At 34.5% G+C, this 19,726-nt stretch overlaps 1 protein-coding gene across 1 annotated transcript in view; it reads left to right on the top strand.

The window, feature by feature from the left end:
* Positions 1-19,726, top strand: part of ADAMTS20 (ADAM metallopeptidase with thrombospondin type 1 motif 20) — a 158,877-nt gene that overhangs the window by 94,687 nt on the left and 44,464 nt on the right. The window contains exons 26-28 of the mRNA XM_069490737.1: positions 107-397; positions 1,122-1,283; positions 2,563-2,739. Coding sequence (XP_069346838.1) covers positions 107-397; positions 1,122-1,283; positions 2,563-2,739 — 630 coding nt within the window. The remainder of the gene's footprint in view (positions 1-106; positions 398-1,121; positions 1,284-2,562; positions 2,740-19,726) is intronic.

The raw sequence follows: 19,726 nt of genomic DNA, 5'->3' as shown, positions 1-19,726 counted from the left end.
TTATGAGAAACAAAAGGGCATAAAAAATTTAAATACAGTATTTGACCTCTAATATACTATTAATGTAGTATATTACATTGTATCTGTTGTCTAAATTTTTGATCAGTGTTCAGCTTCCTGTGGACGTGGAAAAACAACTCGACAAGTTTTATGCATCAACTACCATCAGCCAATTGATGAGAATTACTGTGACCCTGGAGTTCGCCCTTTGATAGAAGAAGAATGTAACCTGGCAGCGTGCCCGCCCACATACAGCCACTTTCCGAGTTCCTCTGAGCAGCCAAGCCATTTTCCAGGCAGGAATTTTCCATTAACTCACAAACCTGAAGATAATCAAAATCAGGAGGTCCATCCTTCAGTCAGAGGAAACCAATGGAGAACAGGACCATGGGGATCAGTAAGCCATCTTTATTGAGTTATATTAATTCTATAATTTTGTTATATTACATCGTTTTAACAGATCTGTGTATGATGATGTCAAATACTTTAAATGCTAAATAGTTTAAATCTTAAAACAAGTAAGCATTTTTGATGCAGATTACAAATCCTCAGAGTTCTTATTAAATTATACACTAATGTGATGTTATGATTACAGAGGAATGCACTTTAAAACAATCTAGTTAGAGTTCATTATAATTAAAACAAAAGAAAACCCTTCAAGAGGTAAGACTATAAATGTTTATTGAAAACACCCCAAGACAAAAAAGTTATTATAATGGCAATGCAATAAGCTGGTGTAGAATCATGATAAACTACAAAAGGTACAATTGTAGTTCGTATTTTATGTGAGATTAATGACACAAAACAAAGAAATACCACTGTCAAAATTAAGTAATTTCACACTGAATTTTGTTTTCTATTCCTTCCTAGTTAAGACCTTAAAACTTTAATTTCTTTTTACTTAAGGAGAAAATTACTTCCTAATGCAAGTTTAAAAGCCCCACTTTTTCATCAACAAATTTTAATGAAGCCCCCGGTTAAAATTCAAGTGTTTTGACAGATTTTCTCAATTTAAATTATGATTCCAATGAGGAGATTTTTAATGTGGAGTTTGATTTTTCACCATGAAAATTCATGCTGTGGAATGTGCAGTTTGTATCTTTTTGTTTTATCCTCGTCAGTGCTCTAGCAGTTGCGCTGGAGGTCTTCAGCGCAGGGTTGTAGTCTGCCAGGATGAAAATGGACAAAGTGCCAGTTACTGTGATGCGGCCTCCAAGCCCCCAGAGTCAAAGCACTGTGATTCAGGACCTTGTCCACAGTGGAACTACGGAAGCTGGGGAGAAGTAAGTCAAAATATGTCCTAAACTTGTGAGATTATTACATCTCTGAAGACCAAAAGTAAAGCACTTCACTATACTATATAAAAAAGATTTTTTTAATTGAGTGAGTAAAAGCATGTTCTTTTAATAGATGTTCTGTCGTGGTTTAAGTCACTCATTTATGATAAAAAAAAAATGTATGTATTAACTCCAGATATTTGAACAATGCTAGTCAGTATTTCTGTTAACTACTACTATCTTTCTAAAATTAGTTTATTATTCTTTTAACTTCTTAGAAAATTAGGTTGATATAAAAATAGAAAACTAGGTTGAAATATAAAGCATGTTTTCTCCTATTACTACATCATTCACTTGATGAATCTTTTTCTTTGAGCCAGAGAGTTGTCAATTGTTGAGGACTTTTTTTATGTCCTAGCACTCTCCAGGCATTGGAAATATAAAGATGATTTTTAAAACAGTCATTTTTAATACTGATCTCCCCCATAATTTGGAATGGGAAAGAATAAGAAAAAGATTTATATTACCTTTGGGTGAATGAAATAAATCACCTAATATAATTAGTCAAATATTTTTCCTTAATGATTTTTAACACATAATTTCTCTTCATAGGGAGTTTGGAAATCATTATTTAAAGGTACATTCTGACCAAGTGCTAATAAATATCAAATACCTTTTTTAAATATACTTTTACTATTTTCTAAAATTCAAGTAACTTTTTTATTTTTGAGTTTATGCATGCTCATTTTGAAAATTCAAATCATATGAAAAAATAGAGATAAGAACTTTTAGCATTTTGGTATATTTTCTGTCTGACTTTTCTGTGTGGGTTTTAGAAATAAGTTTATATTATATATATTGCTTTGTTACCTGCTGTTTTTATATAATATATACTGAACATATTTTCATGTTTATAAAATTAAACCTACCTTATTAACTTTCATAGCTACATAGTAATCTATTGATTGGATACCGTGCTTCATGTAATTAATACTTATTACTTAGGTAAATCAGTTTTGTTTCTGGGTTAACCTGCCAACAGTATCTTATAGACCGTTGATATCTTATTCAAATATCTCATAGTACTAATTCTCAAAATCGTGAAAATTTATTAAATTGTAGAATTATAACTTTTATTTTTAACCCAGGCAGAAATGCTGAGAATTATGAAGAAGTGGTAAACTTTAAGCTCTGACATTACTAATTATATTTAAGCATTGAATAAAGCTGTGCAATATTCTTTTTAAAGCCACATAGTCTTGAATTCTCCTATTTTTGTTTTTAGTGTACACAAACATGTGGAGGAGGAATAAAATCAAGATTTGTAATATGTCAATTTCCCAATGGTCAGATGTCACAAGAGCACAACTGTGAAGTCTTAAACAAGCCACCTAGTGTAGTACAGTGCCATGTGCATGCTTGCCCTGATGATGTATCATGGCATCGGGGACCATGGAAATCGGTACGATAGTATTCTTATCTTTTTTATTTTGTTTTGTTTTACTTTGTCCCTTTTATTTTAATTTTCTCTCTTTATAAATTGTGGAATGCACATACTTTATCTTCTCTGACTTTTTATAAAATAAGATCATTAGCCATCTTGGCTTGTGTTATTAAATTTGATAGTTTGGAAGAGGAATCCATTCAATTTCAAGTACTGTAATATATATATAATTTTATATATATTTATTTTTTATGTGTGAATTTTGAACCACAGCACTATTCTAATGGAAATATTTTTCTCCATTATATCCTTAGCCTGCCCTCAATTAATCAGATATGTTTTACTATTTCCATTTGTACATATTGTTAACATTGTGCTTGTAACAATGGCAAATTAAGGCTGTGTCTTGTTTGAGCATATAATTATATGTGGCTTTTGTCTGTTGGTGTCCAGTAACTGATCCAAAAACCAAATAACATTCTTTAAAACATGTTTTTTGTCATTGCTAAACTTATTTTGTTGGGAAATGTGAAAATATTATATTAAAGAAAAGATAGAGAAATTTACTTATATAAGGTAAATTAATTGTTTATAGTTTGTTACATACATCATGGAAAAGTATGATTTATATAATAATTTATATGAATATGCATTTCTTCCACTGTGTGGAGTTACTGCAGGATGGGAATATTTTAATTTTCTGGGTTTTTTTTTAAAGCCATAGATAAAACTCAAAGTTTTGTTTATTAATTGTCCTCTAATATTCTTCAAATATCCAGTGTTTGGGGAACAATAAATATATAACTATATTGAAATTGCCATTTTAATCACCATTGACCTTCCAAATCATGAACAACCAAGTTCATTTCTGTTAGGTGAAAAACTGATTTGAGTTTATAATCTATTTATTAAATTGGTAAAGTTAAACAGTTCTTTATTTGAAAAATAATTACAACTTCAGTTTTATAAACAACCCTTGAAGCCTGCACTTGTTTTGTTTTGCCCAAGTCAAACCATTACAATGAGATGTAAACTCAAGGTTGAAGTTTCACGTTCTGATTCAGGCTGGAATTTGTCATCATATCAAAGTCTGACATGATATAAAGCAACAGAACATTTTAACTTTATAGGAGGATCTTAAAGTAAAATTGTTACTTCAGAGGACCATTACTTTGTGAAAACTAACAAAAACGTATTTTGCCATGGAAAGCATTCTTATATTTATTTAATAAATTTTCTACTGACCATCTACTATATCCTGGACATTGTGCTACAGAGATAATTAAATCATATTTCTTATCCCTATGCATTTAACAGTCTACTCGGGGAGATTTGAAATATTATAAGAACTCACCATAGATATTATTTTTTATTAGCCATCTTAGATTGGAAATTCACTTTCTCCTTACTTTATCTCTGTTGCAGGGTTTTTTTCATTTTTCATTTTATTGGTTTTAGTTTATAAGCCTAGTACTTAATAAGGCTATGGATTGCCTTCCTGGAATTTTGCCCCAATTAGGAAAGCAGAATCCTAATCATTAATTAGAAATTGACTTGTAATGGCATTTGTTTCTGAACACAAATGCTTTATTTTCCCTACCCATTCATGACTTTAATTCACAAAGCATTAAACATTTACTAATGTTTTTGGCTTTATACTAAGTATTGAAGCAATTAAAATTGTTTTTGAGTCAGATATTCTATTTCAGGGGTCAGCAAACTGTGGTCCATAGACCAAATGTGGACCATTGCCTATTTTTGTAAATAACCTTTATTGGAACACAATTATATTCATTTGTTTATCTATTATCTATGGCTGGTTTTACACTATAACAGCAGAATTAGTTGCAATAGAGACTGCATGCCTCACAAAGCCTGGAATATTTGCTATTTGGCCCTTTCTGAGAAAAGTTTGCTGACCCCTGTTCTCTCTAATAAGCATTATAATGCTTTTTTAAGTTTAACATAAAAATGTACTTAAAGTTATAGAATATTAAAATTACAAATAATTCCTTTTGGGTCAATTTTAGGTGTTTTCGATCCTTTATTTGCTATTTTACAACATATTAAGGTTTGTCAACCTTCTCGATATATCCACTGTGGTATTCATACAATATTTATATGTTGTGTTGGAATGTATCTAATACAATATTCCAATATATTTGTTTATGCTATTTTGTATATAAATTATGTCACAAGTGAAAAATCTGAATGTTCATTAAAGTCCTGTGCACAGATGACTTTTTCAACCTCACAAAAACAAATAACCAAGAAAATGATAATAACCACAAATTACAAAATAGAGAGAAGTACAGACTTCACTGTTTACTGCATCTATTCCAAAAGGAGTTTATTGAGTAATTCAGTCTTTGCACTAGTGAAGAACTGTAATTTTTTATTTTTTGATAAATTGAAAATGAAGTTTTAAAAATAACAAATGTTTATATCAGAATTTTTACAAACTTATTTATTTACTTTTTTATATGTATTAAGTACATATATATCATTAGAGTGCCTGGATTTCTTTTTTTATATGAAGAATATTTATCATTAAATTAGCCTTTTATATTAAAAGGGCCTAGGGGATCTGAAGTTTTGTTGTCAAAAACAAGATATAACCTTTTACCTCTTTCAGTGTCGGTACATGTTAGCCAAACTTTGGAATACCTCTTATCAGCATACAAGTTTAATATTATCTCATGGATAACTTTAATTTCAACAGATCTTGTTCACTAAGTTAGAAAATTAAGACAGTATGTGTATGCATGTGTATGAATTAATGATATAAAATCTCAGAAGCATTTTTCCTTTTAAAGCAAAATAAAAATATGAAGTGTAAAATCACTTAAAATATTATAGAAAGTTGTAAGAATACATTTAAATTTTCTTTGTGTTGTAGAAAATCTTATGCTATAACAACAAAAGGAATAAATAAATCTTAACCTATGTCTGTTAATTTAATGACTGCATTTTTGTAACTGGTCCAATGTGAAATGATTGTATTTTAACCCTTGTTTATTAATGACATGTGTTGTGGCTTTGTGCTTTGCATAATTCATATGTATGTTGTATCTTTACTCCTTAGATCAGTACCTAAAATGTTTTAAGTCACTGAACAGACCTTGTATTGTAATGAATGCCTCCTTTCTTTGGTGATATTTTTCTAAAATAACGAACTGTTTATTTCCTTTATTAAACATTTAATTGTTGAATAGTGTATGTTTTCATAATTTTACGTAATATATGTATAAACTACTGCTATTTTTTAGATAATATTCCTGTTAGAAACTAACATTGGGATATAAAAGTATAAGATGTATTCTTTAGCTATCAATTTTTAAATATTAGAGATTTTTATATTTTTCTTTTCATATATTATAAAAAATGAATAAAAATAATGTAAAAATTTATTTAGTAAGTTTAAATAGATATACTTATGAGCAAGATAATCTTTAAAAGGTGAGTAAAAGTTTTACTGTTCTCTCTATTTACATATAGTCAGGGATATTACGTGTAACATAATTGAAGTAGCAAATGCTCTCTCTTTAAGTAAATTTATATTAATTGATTTATATTTTCTCACTAAGTCTTATTTAAGAAGTGATTTATTTTCCTATAATGTTTTTATTCCCTACACACAGTGAAATCATATTTGGTAAAGAAATAATGTGTATTCCAGTATGTTCTGGGGGTGGTGACTATCCAACAGAAGTAAAGAGAATATACTTTTTCATTTTCCCTTAAAGATTGTTTTTTCTCACAACAAATGAGAAAGTTGTTTTTTAAAAGTGAAAGCTTTCTATTTGAGCTCTCTTAATTCTGCTGCTTTCACCCAGTATTTCTAACACACTGACACATTAGAAAAAAAATTTTTTTCCTTGGGGCCATGGTGTTTTATTACAAAAATAGAATAAAAACATCAAAAACAAAATGTTCCTTTCTAACTTAATGACAAATTTGTTATTTTTTATTGTTTTCTGTGCATGAGTTGTATGCAACTGGAAAAATAGTTCTTGAGGCTCTCAAGGTGAAGAAACATGAGTTACACATGCTTCCCAAGGCCCCGGGCTCAAAACTAGCATGAGTTAAATACAACTCACATAGAAGTTAATGTTAAAAATGCCCTTCTATAGCATTGTGTAGAAATAAATATATTCTGTACTAAATCTCTAATATGATACGATGGAATGCAACAAATAGAAGCACCTTCAGAAATTAGTATGTGGTTAGCAGCATACACCCAGTAAATCTGAAGTTTGTCCGTTTGTCAAAAGAACACTGAGGGTTTGAGCCAGAGGGCTTGGGCTACTCCTTCCACAGTAGCTTCCACTCAGGTGAAATGCACTCAGGAGGAAACTTGTTACTACCTCCATTTCTCCTAAGGCCAGCAGCAGCCAGGGGAACAAGGTAATGTGTGGGGAAATGGTTTCAAGAAACAATCAGTTCTTTATTTTGAATTTGTAAAATGGAGTGTTTGGTAAAAACATTTATAATAATAAGTTATTTCTTAAATTTGGAAAAGACACATAAGCATAGCAAATAGTTTGAAAATCTACTTTTAACTAAATTTTAAAATTATCATAGAAATATTAGGCATTGAAAAAGGGTGTTTCCATTTATTATGTTTATTACTATATCTTTCTAGGGTACACTTATTGATTCTCCCCCAAATTATGAGTATCTACTACATATTAGGCATTGTGCTAGTCACTAGAAATAAACCAGGCACAATCCATTTCAGTAACAACCAGGTGATTTATAATATTGAAGACCCATAGTATTTTGGGGCTTACGAGGTTGGAGTAATCCAAGAATTATTAATGATGATTGTAGTAGACAATAAAATATTTCTACCACTAATTCCTTCTAGAAAGCCTAAACTAGTAGGATATTCCATCATAACCTGGCAAGAGATGGGTAGTGTCCTAAGTTCCGACCCTAGAAGAATAATTTAGTTTTTGTATAATTGCAGCATCTACCTTCTTTGCACATGTGGATTTCATACCTCACCAAAAGGGAGAATGTAGATGGATTTATAGTTTGCTCTAAGTACGATGCTCTGAAAATAATCTTGAAGACTAAATTGGGCCCTGTGGATTTGAAATATAGGGCCTAGGAAAAAGTTAAGTAATTAATGATGAGATCATGAAAGAGACTTTATGTATGTGTGTATGTGTATGTGGACATGTGTTACAATGTTGAGTGAAGTTAGAATTTAGAGTATAAAATAACTTAAAAATTTCTCAACATGAAATGATGATAGGCCATATTTTTCTATATATTTCCATGTTAAAGAAAGTGAAAAATGTTTATGTTTCTATGGTAATTCTTTTTTCCCAGGCATAATGCTTCAGAATGTTTAAGGATCTCTAGAAATAGATTTAGATGTTTTTAGAAGAAATTGTTCTCACTGTTCTACAGTATCTATGTGTTGTATATCGAGACTTTATACGAATATATAAACGTTGTTACCATCAGTACATTCAGATATCCTAAATTTTTGATAGGTTTTATGTGTCAATTTTCATTAGTTTGAGAAAATCATATTTTAGTTTCTACATAATCACAACACTTAGACAATATTTTTCAAGACAATTGATTTCTAATTTTTTGATTATATATATCTTTCTCATAAAAATGTTTGAGAATGTGCCCTGATAAATTTTTATTATATATTTATACATTGTATAAGCTAGTATGTAATTACGTGATTTATAGAACATGTACAAGTGTGAATTTAAAAGGGTAAGTTGAGCATTATTAAATATAACTATTTTGTGAATGGTAACAAACTTTTCTCTCACTGAACTATTGTAACTATCTCATTTGTAAAAAGTGGTAGAATATGTTTCATTAGTTTTAAAGTCTTGATTCAACAATGTCTAGCAACTCAAAAATAGAACTTATTTCAATATGTGGTTTCAGTAGCTTTCATAGCTGAAAATATTACCTTGCAAAAATACTACAAATAGTAAAGTTTATGACTGGACGCTCTTGTTATATACTAGTAATTGATTTTAAATCCAATATATCAATATATCAATTATTCAAAGAAACTAAAGTTTACCTCACAAATTTCCAGTTTCCATAATGTAATTTGGTTCTTTAAAAGTAGTAAAAGGAGCTATTAATATATTTTTATGTTTTAATAAATAGCTTTAAAACTCAATGCAACTGAAATACCTGGAAGCCATTTAAACAGGTTTAGAAAATTTTGCTTCAGATTTTTATTTTATTTTTTAATTTCAGAATATTATGGGGGTACAAATGTTTTGGTTATATGGATCGCTTTTGTATTGCTTGAGACAAAGTTAAAAATGTGCCCATCACCCAGATAGTGTACATTATATGTTAGGTTTGATTTCACCCATCTCCTCCCTGGTCCTGCCTGCTTGATTTTGGTTGTGTTTTACTTCCATCTGTGCACATGAGTACTGTTCAGTTAGTTCCAATTTAATAGTGTGGTGTTTGTTTTTCTATTCTTGAGATACTTCACTAAAGAGAATGGTCTTCAGTTCATCCAGGTTGTTATAAAAGGCATTAATTCATTTTTTTTTAGGGCTGAGTAGAACTCCGTGGTATACATATACCACATCTTATTAATGCACTCATGAATTGATGGGCACTTGGGTTGATTCCACATCTTTGCAATTGTGAATTGTACTGCAACAAATATTTGAGTGCAAGTGTCTTTTTGGTAAAATTACCTTTTTTTCCCTTTGGGTAAATACCCAGTAGTGGGATTGCTGGACCAAATGGTAGGTCTACTTTTAGTTCTTTGAGGAATCTTCATACTATTTTCCATACAGGTTTTACTAGTTTTCAGTCCCACCAACAGTGTATAAGTGTTCCTTTCTCTCCACATCCCCACCAGCATCTGTTGATTTGGGACCTCCTGAAAAAAGCCATTCTCAACGGGGTTAGATGATATCCCATTGTGGTTTTGATTTGCATTTCCCTGATGATTAGTGACATTGACTATTTTTTCATATATTTATTGGCCATTAGTCCATCTTCTTTTGAAAAAGTTCTGTTCATGTTTTTGCCCACTTTTTAGTGGAGTTGTTTGATTTTTTTCTTGCTGATTTTCTTGAGTTATTTGTAGATTCTGGTTATTAGTCCTTTATCAGATGTATAGCTTGTGAATATTTTCTCCCATTCTGTACGTTGTCCATTTGCTCTGTTGATTGTTTCCTTGGCTATGCTGAAGCTTTGTAATTCAATCAAGTCTGATTTATTTATTTTTTGTTGCTGTGATTGTCCTCGGGGTCTTCTTCATAAATTCTTTTCCCAGGCCAATACCTAGAAGAGTTTTTCTAACATTTTCTTCTAGAATGCTTATCATTCATGTCTTAGGTTTAAGTTAGTGTTGTCCATCTTGAATTAATTTTAGTGATTGGTAAGAGATATGGATCCTGTTTCAATCTTCAACATGTTGCTATCCAATTTTCCCAGCATCATTTATTGAATAGGGTTTCTTTTCCTCAGTGTATATTTTTTTCTGCTTTGTCAAAGATTAGCTGGCTGTATGTGGATGGTTTTATATCTGGGTTCTCTGTTCTGTTCCTTTGGTCTATGTCTCCTTTTGTGACAGTGCCATGCTGTTTTGGTCACTATAGCCTTGTAGTATGGCTGAAAGTCTGGTAACATGATGCCTCCAGATTTGTTCCATTTGTTTAAGGTTGCTTTGGCTATTCTGGCTCTTTTCAGGTTCCAAATGAAGCAGCGTAGAATTATTTTTTCTATATCTGTGAAAAATGACATTGGTATTGTGATGGTGATTACATTGAATCTGTAAATAACTTTGAGTAGTATGGACATTTTAACAGTGTTGATTCTGCTGATCCATGAGCATGATATGTTTTTCCATTTGTTTACATCATCTGCAATTTCCTTCCTCAGTGCTTCATAGCTCTCTTTATAAAGAACTTTCACCTCCTTGGTTAAACATATTCCTAGGTATTTTATTTTCTTTGTGGCTATTGTGAAAGGTATTGAGTTTTTGATTTGATTCTCAGCTTGACTGTTGTTGGTGTATAGGAATGCAACTGATTTGTGCACATTAATTTTGTAACCTGAGACTTTGCTGAATTTGTTTATCAGTTCCAGAAGTCTCTTGGCAGAATCTGTGGGGTTTTCTAGATATGAGATATCATCAGCAAAGAGCGATAGTTTGGCCTCCTCTTTCTCCATTTGGATACTCTTAAGTTCCTTCTCTTACCTGATTGCTCTGACTAGGACTTCCAGCACTGTGCTAAATAGAAGTGGTGACAGTAGGCATCCTTGTCTTGTTCTACTTCTAAGTGTAAATGCTTTCAACTTTTCCCCATTCAGCATCATGTTGGTTGTCGGTTTGTCATATATGGCTTTTATAAATTTGGGATAATTTCCATGTATGCCTGTTTTGTTAAGAGTTTTTATCATAAAATAGTGCTTTTTCTGCATCTATTGAAATGATCATATGATCTTTGTTTTTGCGTCTGTTTATGTGGCAAATCACATTTATGGATTTGCATATGTTGAACCATCCTTGCATGCCTGGGATGAAGCCCACTTGGTCATGGTGGATTATTTTTTTGATGTGCTACTGAATTCGGTTTGCTAAAATTTTTTTGAGAATTTTTGTGTCTATATTTCTAATGGATGTTGGTTGACAGTTTTCTCTTTTTGTTGTGTCCTTTCCTAGCTTTGGTAGGAAGGAGATACTGGCTTCATAGAACGAGTTGGAGAGGATTCCTTCCTTCTTGATGTTATGAAATAATTTCTACAGTATGGGTACAAATTATTCTTTGTAGGTCTAATAAAATTCAGCTGTGAAACCACTGGTCCAGGACTTTTTTTGTTGGAAGATTTTTTAATGCATCTTTAATTTCATTGCTCACTATTGGTATTTTCAGGAGTTCTGTTTCTTCCTGACTGAGCCTTGGGAGGTTGTGTGTTTCCAAGAATTTTTCCAGTTCCTCAACATTTTCAAGTGTATGTGTGTATATTCACAGATGATGTTTTGTGTTTCTGTGCTGTCAGTTGTAATATCTCCTTTTTAATTTATGATTGAGCTTATTTGGGTCCTTTTCTATTTCTGGTTAATCTAGTGAGAGGTCTATAAATCTTGTTTATCTTTTCAAAGAACCAAATTTTTATTTCATTAATTTTTGTGTTTTTTTTTTCTGATTTTATTTAGTTCTGCTCTGACCTTAGTTATTATTTCTTTCTTCTGCTGGGTTCACATATCCTTTACTCTTCCTTTTCTATTTCCTCAATACAATTCATTAAATGTTCATTTATGATCTTTCTATCTTTTTGATGTAATCATTTAAGGCTATCAATTTTTACCTTAGAACTACTTTTGCAGAATCCCATAGATCTTGATAACTTTGTGTCCTCTTTGTCATTTAGATCAAGGAATCTTTTGATTTCCATCTTAATTTTCTCCTTGACCCAGAAATCACTGAGCAGTAGGTTGTCTAATTTCCATGACTTTGTGTAGAATTGAGTGTTTATATTGGAGTTGATTTCTAATTTTATTCCACTCTTGTCTGAAAAGATACATGGTATAATTTTTTTTTTTGTAATTTGGTGAAACATGTTTTGTGGCCTAAGATGTGTTTGATCCTAGAAAATGTTCTATGTGCTGATGAGAATGTATATTCAGTAATTTTGGGGTAGAATGTTCTGTAAATGTCTGTTAGGCCCATTTGTTCTGGAGTCCCATTTAAATCCAGTGTTTCTTTGTTTATTTTCTGCTTAGAGGATCTGTCCAGTTCTGTCAGTGGGGTGTTGAAGTCCCTAGCTATTACAATGCTGTTTTTGTCACTTTGTTTAGATCTAGTAGGGTTTGATTTATGAATCTGGGTGCTCCTGTGTTAGGTGCATAGATATTTAGGATAATTATGTTGTCTTCTGAATTGTTCCCTTTACCATTATATAATGACCATCTTTGTCAATTTTTACTATTGTTGATTTGAACTCTGTTATCTGATATGAGAATGCTTTCTTTTGATTGTTATTTGCATAGAATGTTTTTTCCATCCCTTCACATTGAGTCTGAATGCTTCTTTGTGGGTTAAATGTTGGCTTGTATTTTTTTATCCATTCACTCAGCCTGTGTCTCTTGAGAGGGGAATTCAAGCTGTTCAGGTTTATTAAAATAATTTACAAATAGGATGTGTTTCTGTTCACCCTGTTGGATAGAACCTTATTGTTTTGTTTTGCCTCTTGAGCTATTATTATATATGAGCTCTGAGGTGTAGCTTTTGGGTGCTTTTTACACCAGTGTGTGTCTATTGTGCTGATCAATGTATAATGCAGATCTGAATATGTCCTACCGGGCTAGCCTGGTCAAGAGAGTGACCTCAGTATTTGTTTGTCTGAAAAAGTCTTTATTTCTCCTTCATATAAGAAACTTAGTTTTGCAGGATACAAAATTCTAGGCTGGCCATTATTTTGTTTAAGACTGAGGTTGGGCTCTAATCCCTTCTGGCTTATAAGGTCTCAATTAAGAAGTCTGCAGTTAGCCTGATGGGTTTTCCTTTGTAAGTTACCTGAAGTTTTTGCCTTACAGATTATAGGAGTTAGTCCTTCATATTAACTTTGGCCAGTCTGATGACTGTGTCTTGGTGATTGCCTCTGAATCTACCAGGTGTTTGTTGAGCTTTTTGTACCTGGGTATCTAAATTTCTAGCAAGACCACCAGGGAAGTTTTCATTAATTATTCCCTCAAATAGGTTTTCCAACCCTTGTGTGTTTTCTTCTTCACCCTCAGGGGTGCCTATGATTCTTATATTTGCCCTCCTCACATAATTTCATATTTCTTGTAGGCTTTGTTCATTCCTCTCATTTCTCTGTTCTTTATCTTTGACTGACTCATTTACTTCGAAGTTGTTGTCTTCCAGCTCTAAGATTGTTTCTTCTGCTTGGTCTAGTCTATCCTTAATACTTTCCATTGTGTTTTGGATTTCCTTTAATGAATTTTTCATTTCCAGAAGTTCTACTTGATTTTTTTAATGATTTGATATCTTTAGTGAATTTTTAATTCATTTCATGTATTGTTTTTGTGGGTTCTTTTTGTTGGTTTTCCATTTTCTCTTGTATTTCGTTAGGCTTCCTTATAATCCAAATTTGGAATTGTTTATCTTTTATTTTGATATTTTCATTTTGGTTGGTATCCATTGATAGGGAGTTGTTGTTTCCTTTTGGGGGTTACCTTCTGCTCTATTTTTCATACTTCCAGAGTTCTTTTGCTGATTTCTTCCCATCTGGCCTCTCGATCAAGTCCTGGGAGTACTGGGCCTGGCTTGCAGGCCTGTCCCTAGGCCCCCAAATATCAATCCCTGGCCATGCCAGGGAGAAGAGTGCTGGTACCAAATTGCCTATGGGGTGTTCAAGCAGGTTTCATGATCTTCTGGGGTTGCCTCTGCCCTATTGTCTTCACGTCTCCCCAGCAGTGTGAATTGTGTCAGGTCCCCCAGCTTAATCTCCAATATGGGGAGTGGTACTTGGGAGTACAAATCACCCATGCCCTGTATGCTTGTGTTGCATGATGCTATGATGAGCTATAGAGTTGTTCTCCCTGTAATTGTTTGACGTTTGTATGAAAAAGCCAGCTACTTAGTTGGTTCTTTTGTGCTTGTGGTAGAGTCTGGTCCCCCTGGTGCAGTACTTGAGTGCCCTAAGCTTTAGGAGAGACCCTGTAGCTCCCAAGGTGTTGTTTGATCTCCACCACGACTGAGGTGGGGGGAGTAGCAAGGCTGTTCATGGCAAGTTGCAGGAGCCTTAGAGGCTTTGCAAAGCCTCGGTGGGGCGCAGAAGTTGTTTTTCTGGCCACTCGGGGGAGCCTCTGGTATGAGGGTCAGAATGAGCTCTCCAAACTGGGTGGGCTGTTCATAGGAGAGGGACCTAAATACTTGAGTGCAAAGGTCCTGGGCTGGGATCTTTCCGCCTTTATCCAGCAGTGGAGTTTTTCTGTGGGGAGGGGTGGGCATTCCACCAAATCACCACTACTTGGATCCCCACAGCACACTCCCACCAGTTCAGTCCACATGTGTTCCACCATCACCCAAGTCCAGCTTTCTACCCACTCCCCACCGTCTATGCATCTTACCCACTAGTGTGTGTCTCTGTGAAACACCAGCAGGTAGGGAACTCCAAAATTGTGCACCCTTGGTCCACTACAAGTCCTCAGAGGAGGGGGTCCCACTATCTGTGGGGACCTCAGCCTGTAGCACTCGCCCACCAGAGAGAAATGGCCACTGGCGAACTTCTCTGCTCAAACTGCAGTCCCTATTGTAATGAGTAGGGGGAGGGACCGTAGCATCCAGTCAGTGGGCTCCCCTGAGTAGGAGGCATTTTGTTGTACGGAACCAGAAGCTAGGCTATTCTCCCAATGGCCTGCCCTTATCTAACCTGATGCTTCTCCAGCAAGGGGGATTGCACCCTCCCAGATCCCCGTTCCTCAGCACCCGCTACACTCTCCCATTGGATGTGTCCATGTGAGCTTCCTTTCCACCCGAGTTCAGCTCCCAGACTTCTCCCCTGCATCCCCTTGCACCCTCTGAAGTCCAGGGTGCACCAGGACCAGCTTGCTTATCTGAGTCGCCAGCGTGCCACTTCATGAAATGCCAGTGGGCAGGAAGTTCCCAAGTTGTACACCCCTGTTCCACCACAATTCCTCAAAGGGAAGAGGTGTGAGTCTCACTCTGAGGAGACCTCGGTCAGGGTCAGGGATGCGCACCTGCCTGAGAGAAGCAGCTGTTGGGGAACTCCTTAGCTCACGCTGTGCCTGAGGGGCTCCCACTCAGCCTGAGCTCAGTCTGCTGTGTCAGTTGCAGGGGATGGGGAGGTGCAGGGGAGGAAGTGTCTGGATGGGATAAAGCCTGCACTCCGGCTTCTCGTGGCAGTCTCCTGGGGGGTGCCCCTCACAGAATACCCAAACTCCGGGGGCCCACTAGTTCACTGCCGCCTCCATATTTGCCACCATGCCTGGAAAAACCTTCAGTAAACTTGGTGTCCCACTGTTCACTGAAGGCACATGTGAGGGGGAGGGGAACCCCCCCTTACCCTTACACTGGGCTCTAAGCCTCTCTGCCTTTGATCCTTGCTGATATCTTCTCTTTATCTTCTTCCCTCTCAGCTACTTAATTTTTGCTGTGGGGTCCCCAGCCGTCTCTGACACCTCTTTCGGTGATCCACACCTGAGCTGTGAGTCCTCTCCTCTCCTTTATCTGATGTCCTGCCTTCCCACTGGGCGGTCTGACAAGTGATGTCTCTAGTTGGCCATTTTTCTGGAGTCCCTCCAGATTTTTTAAAAATACACATTTGGCACATTGTTTCTGAAAATTTTACTTCAAAGTTTTAAAAATATGTACTTGGCAGAATCCCATCACACAAGAAACGTTTCTAAACATTTTCAAATGTGTTTTTCTTAGTAGAAGTAGTTTGGAAAAGTTAGTTGCCTTCTCATCCACTGTTAAATGTCTCCTTTACCTTAAAGGATAGATATAAGGTTTTATCATAGAAAAGAATCAGCAACTTTAGAACAAATCTCTTTTTTGTAATAGAAAAATTAATGATTCAGCTTTAAGAGCCCATTCATCTCTGTGAGTTTGAGCATAACCAGCAAAACTCTGAGTACTTAAAACTAAAACAAAACCCAACTGTCACCACCAGCAGCAGCAGTTTCTCATGGCACTCCTCCTCTTGCTACACAGAGTTATGAGTTTATACATATAATCCAGATATCTTCCTACATGGGCATGTGTCAGCTGCAGTGGGTACACTGAAAGCAGATGAGAGTGATGATCTCCTCCTCCTGTTGGGAAACCTAATGTATTATATATGTTGTATGTCACACATGTAGCCCCATATAGTAAATCTTGCTTACTTTCCTGTAATTTTAGATAGAAAATAAAAATAAATGTTCTAAAGAAAATATTTTTGGCACTCCAGTGAATCACCTTGCCACCTCTGAGCTATGTATTCTTTTGAAAGTCTGTGACTTAGGTATTTAGATATCTATGAGGAATATCTGTTCATTAACATCTCTCAAACCTCATAAACTACAGAGGCAAGATTGGAATTACATAATTTGTTATCATGGTCATGCTCCCTCACCACCAAGATTATACTTAAACTCACACACTAATTTACCTATTTTCAAAGTCTAGTAGTAGAGATCTAGGAATCACATTATGTTGTACCACGGCCTTTGATGTATTAAAACTCTTATACATCATAAAACATACATAGATTTGTAAGAATTAAATGAAATACTGCAAAAGTTTTGGTAGTTCACTTAGTAGATCACATAGAAAATTCTTCTGTGCCAGTTGTTAACTGAGTTTGAGAGTGATCCTCTAAGACAGCTCTGAACTATTTTTGATCTTCCTGGGGTTTTGATATTTTGCAATTATAACCCAGGGAAACTCAGAGGCTTTGGAAGTAATTGTGAGGGGAATGGTAGCCATTGAGTTGCCAAAAATCTATCCATCAATCCACTTATTATTGAGGTTCCACAGGTATCAGGCAGTGGGTTAAGAACTGTGGAAAACTAAAGATCAGTAGGAATGGCATAATGTCCTCAAAAGACTCACAGTCCAGGAGAAATTAAATATACATGCAAATAACTGTAACAAGGCAGAAAGAGGGATAGAAAGTCAGAAAATATGCATTCAGTTGGAGAAATGTGAAAAGATTTATGGAGGAGAAGGCATAGGTCTCAGACCACAGGTAGATATGATTTGAGTGGGAAAGGTGGTACCAGGTAGGAAACCATCTGGAGCAAAACCATAGAGACCAGAAAAAAGTAGTTCAATCTGACTTGTTTGTGATGACAAACTGATTTGTGAGACTGGTTTGTGAGAGACAAGGGGTGGGCATAAATTTAGAAATATGAGTTAGGGCTGTATCAGAGAGGACCAAGGAGGAACATGCTTAAGAACTTTTAAAATGCTTAAAAATTCTAGAGATATAGGAAAAATATTGATTTTTTTGGAGTGGGGACCAGAACTATGTTTTGGGAAGACTAATGGACAATTCTCATCATTAAATATTTGCAAATTGAAAATGTGACAGACTGGAAATGAGAAGCCAAGAGGGGAGTTTTCTAAAAACTGAGGGTAATGATTTAGGGCCATTTGTTCAATAATTCATCAGATATTTGTGGATTATTCACCCATGACACTCATGTGTCTGCATACAGAGTGGAAGAAGCCAGAGAAGTGATTGATGGGGCTGTTCTTAATCCAAAGGTGGATGGCACCTGAAGAATGAAACATACTGTCAAGAACTCTATTGTCAAGAAAATAAAGTTGAGAAAAGAAGTCATGATGGGTAATTTTGAGATCAGTGAAGTTTGGCCTTGAAGAGAGTAAAAAGTGGGCAGAAGTAAAGAAGTCAGTTGGAGAGCACTAGGATTACAAACTGCAGTGTCAGGGGCCCACTTGATGGTGCAGAACAAGATTTTGAGTTAGATATTCTCATGTGAGAATATAGTCTTGACTTTACCTTGAGAAATGTAAACTTTAATTTACCAAAAAAGTTTGAAGATATATCATTATTCTTAAGCCTGATGAAATATTAAATATCCAGTCTATCCTAGATCTTGTAGGTAAGAATAAGAGCAATATAGTGTTGGAATACCTGAGTTTGAGCCAAGAGTCAACACTCCTGTTTTCCTGAGTGACCTTTGGCAAGTTATTTATCATTTCTAAGATTTCATTTTCTTAGAATGAAAATACTAGCTACCTAAAGAGGGTATTTTTTTTAGGATAAAATTGTACTTAGGAAAAGTGGTTGGCATAGGGTCTGTCACATAAATGCTCAATATATTTTGCTTATTATTATCACTTATCCAATAAGTACATAGCCCCTTTCCTCAAGGAGCTAAAAATCCAAATATAGTAGAAAAGGCTCATAATATATTGAACAATCTGAAACAAGATCTACTTAAATAAGTTATACTCTAGTATAACGGAGAAATTAATGGGAGTGAAGTTCAGTTTTCTTCTTCAATAAACTTTTGTGGTAAAAAGACATCCAGCAAAACTTTAAATCATAATGGTACAGTTCAATGAATTTTCCAAAATTAACACATGTATGTAGACAGCGCCCAAACCAAGAACATCAGCACTGTAGAAATTCTCCCTCATGCCCTCTTGCAGTTACTATTGCCCCAAAAGTTAAACCCTTTTCTGACATCAAATACCATAGATTAGTTTGCCTGCTTTTGAATTTTACAAAGATGGGACTTGGGTAATTTGTGAAAGTCATAATACTATGTTTGAGATCCATTCATGTCATACGTAATTGTAGTTTCTCATTACAATTTAATAATGTATTACTTGTATGAACATATAATTCTGTGACTTGTTTGAATGAATATGATTGGTATAAATATTTATCCTCCAGTTGACAGACATTTGGGATGTTTTTTAGTTTGGGACTTACAAACAAATGTTCGTGTGTGATGAACATTTCTCGTACATGTCTTTTGGTCAACATATATATACATATCTATTGGCTATGTAGCCAGGAGTTGAATTGCAGGATCTTAGTGTATGCATACATTCAGTTTTTGTAAATACTATCAGACAATTTCCTAAAGTTGTTGTATGGGAATTCCAGTTGCCCCACATCCTTGCCAACACTTGATATTATCAAACTTTTAAATTTTAGTAATTCTAGTGAGTATGTAGTGGCATTTCTTTGTGATTTTAATTTGTATTTCTCTGATAGCTGAGTGCCTTTACATATGTTTATTCCCGTGGGACATCCTATTTTGTTAAGTACTTATTGCAGTTCTTTGCCCATCTTTCTGTTGGATTTTCTGCTTTATTTTTTTGTTCTGGATATAAGTACCTTGTCAGACATGTGTATTGAAAGACATCACCTCTTCATTTCAGTCTTTTGCTATCAGTCTCAGCCAGAGCTACTGAGAAGTAGCAACAGTAAAGGAGTTTCTACTTCTCACCAAGTAGAAAGATGGGTGATTCTGAGAGGATTAAAGTGG

Source organism: Eulemur rufifrons, chromosome 16 (genome assembly GCF_041146395.1).
Source record: "Eulemur rufifrons isolate Redbay chromosome 16, OSU_ERuf_1, whole genome shotgun sequence".
NCBI lineage: Eukaryota > Metazoa > Chordata > Mammalia > Primates > Lemuridae > Eulemur > Eulemur rufifrons.
Note: the sequence above shows the minus strand (reverse complement) of the source record. Positions and strands in the feature narration are given on the sequence as shown.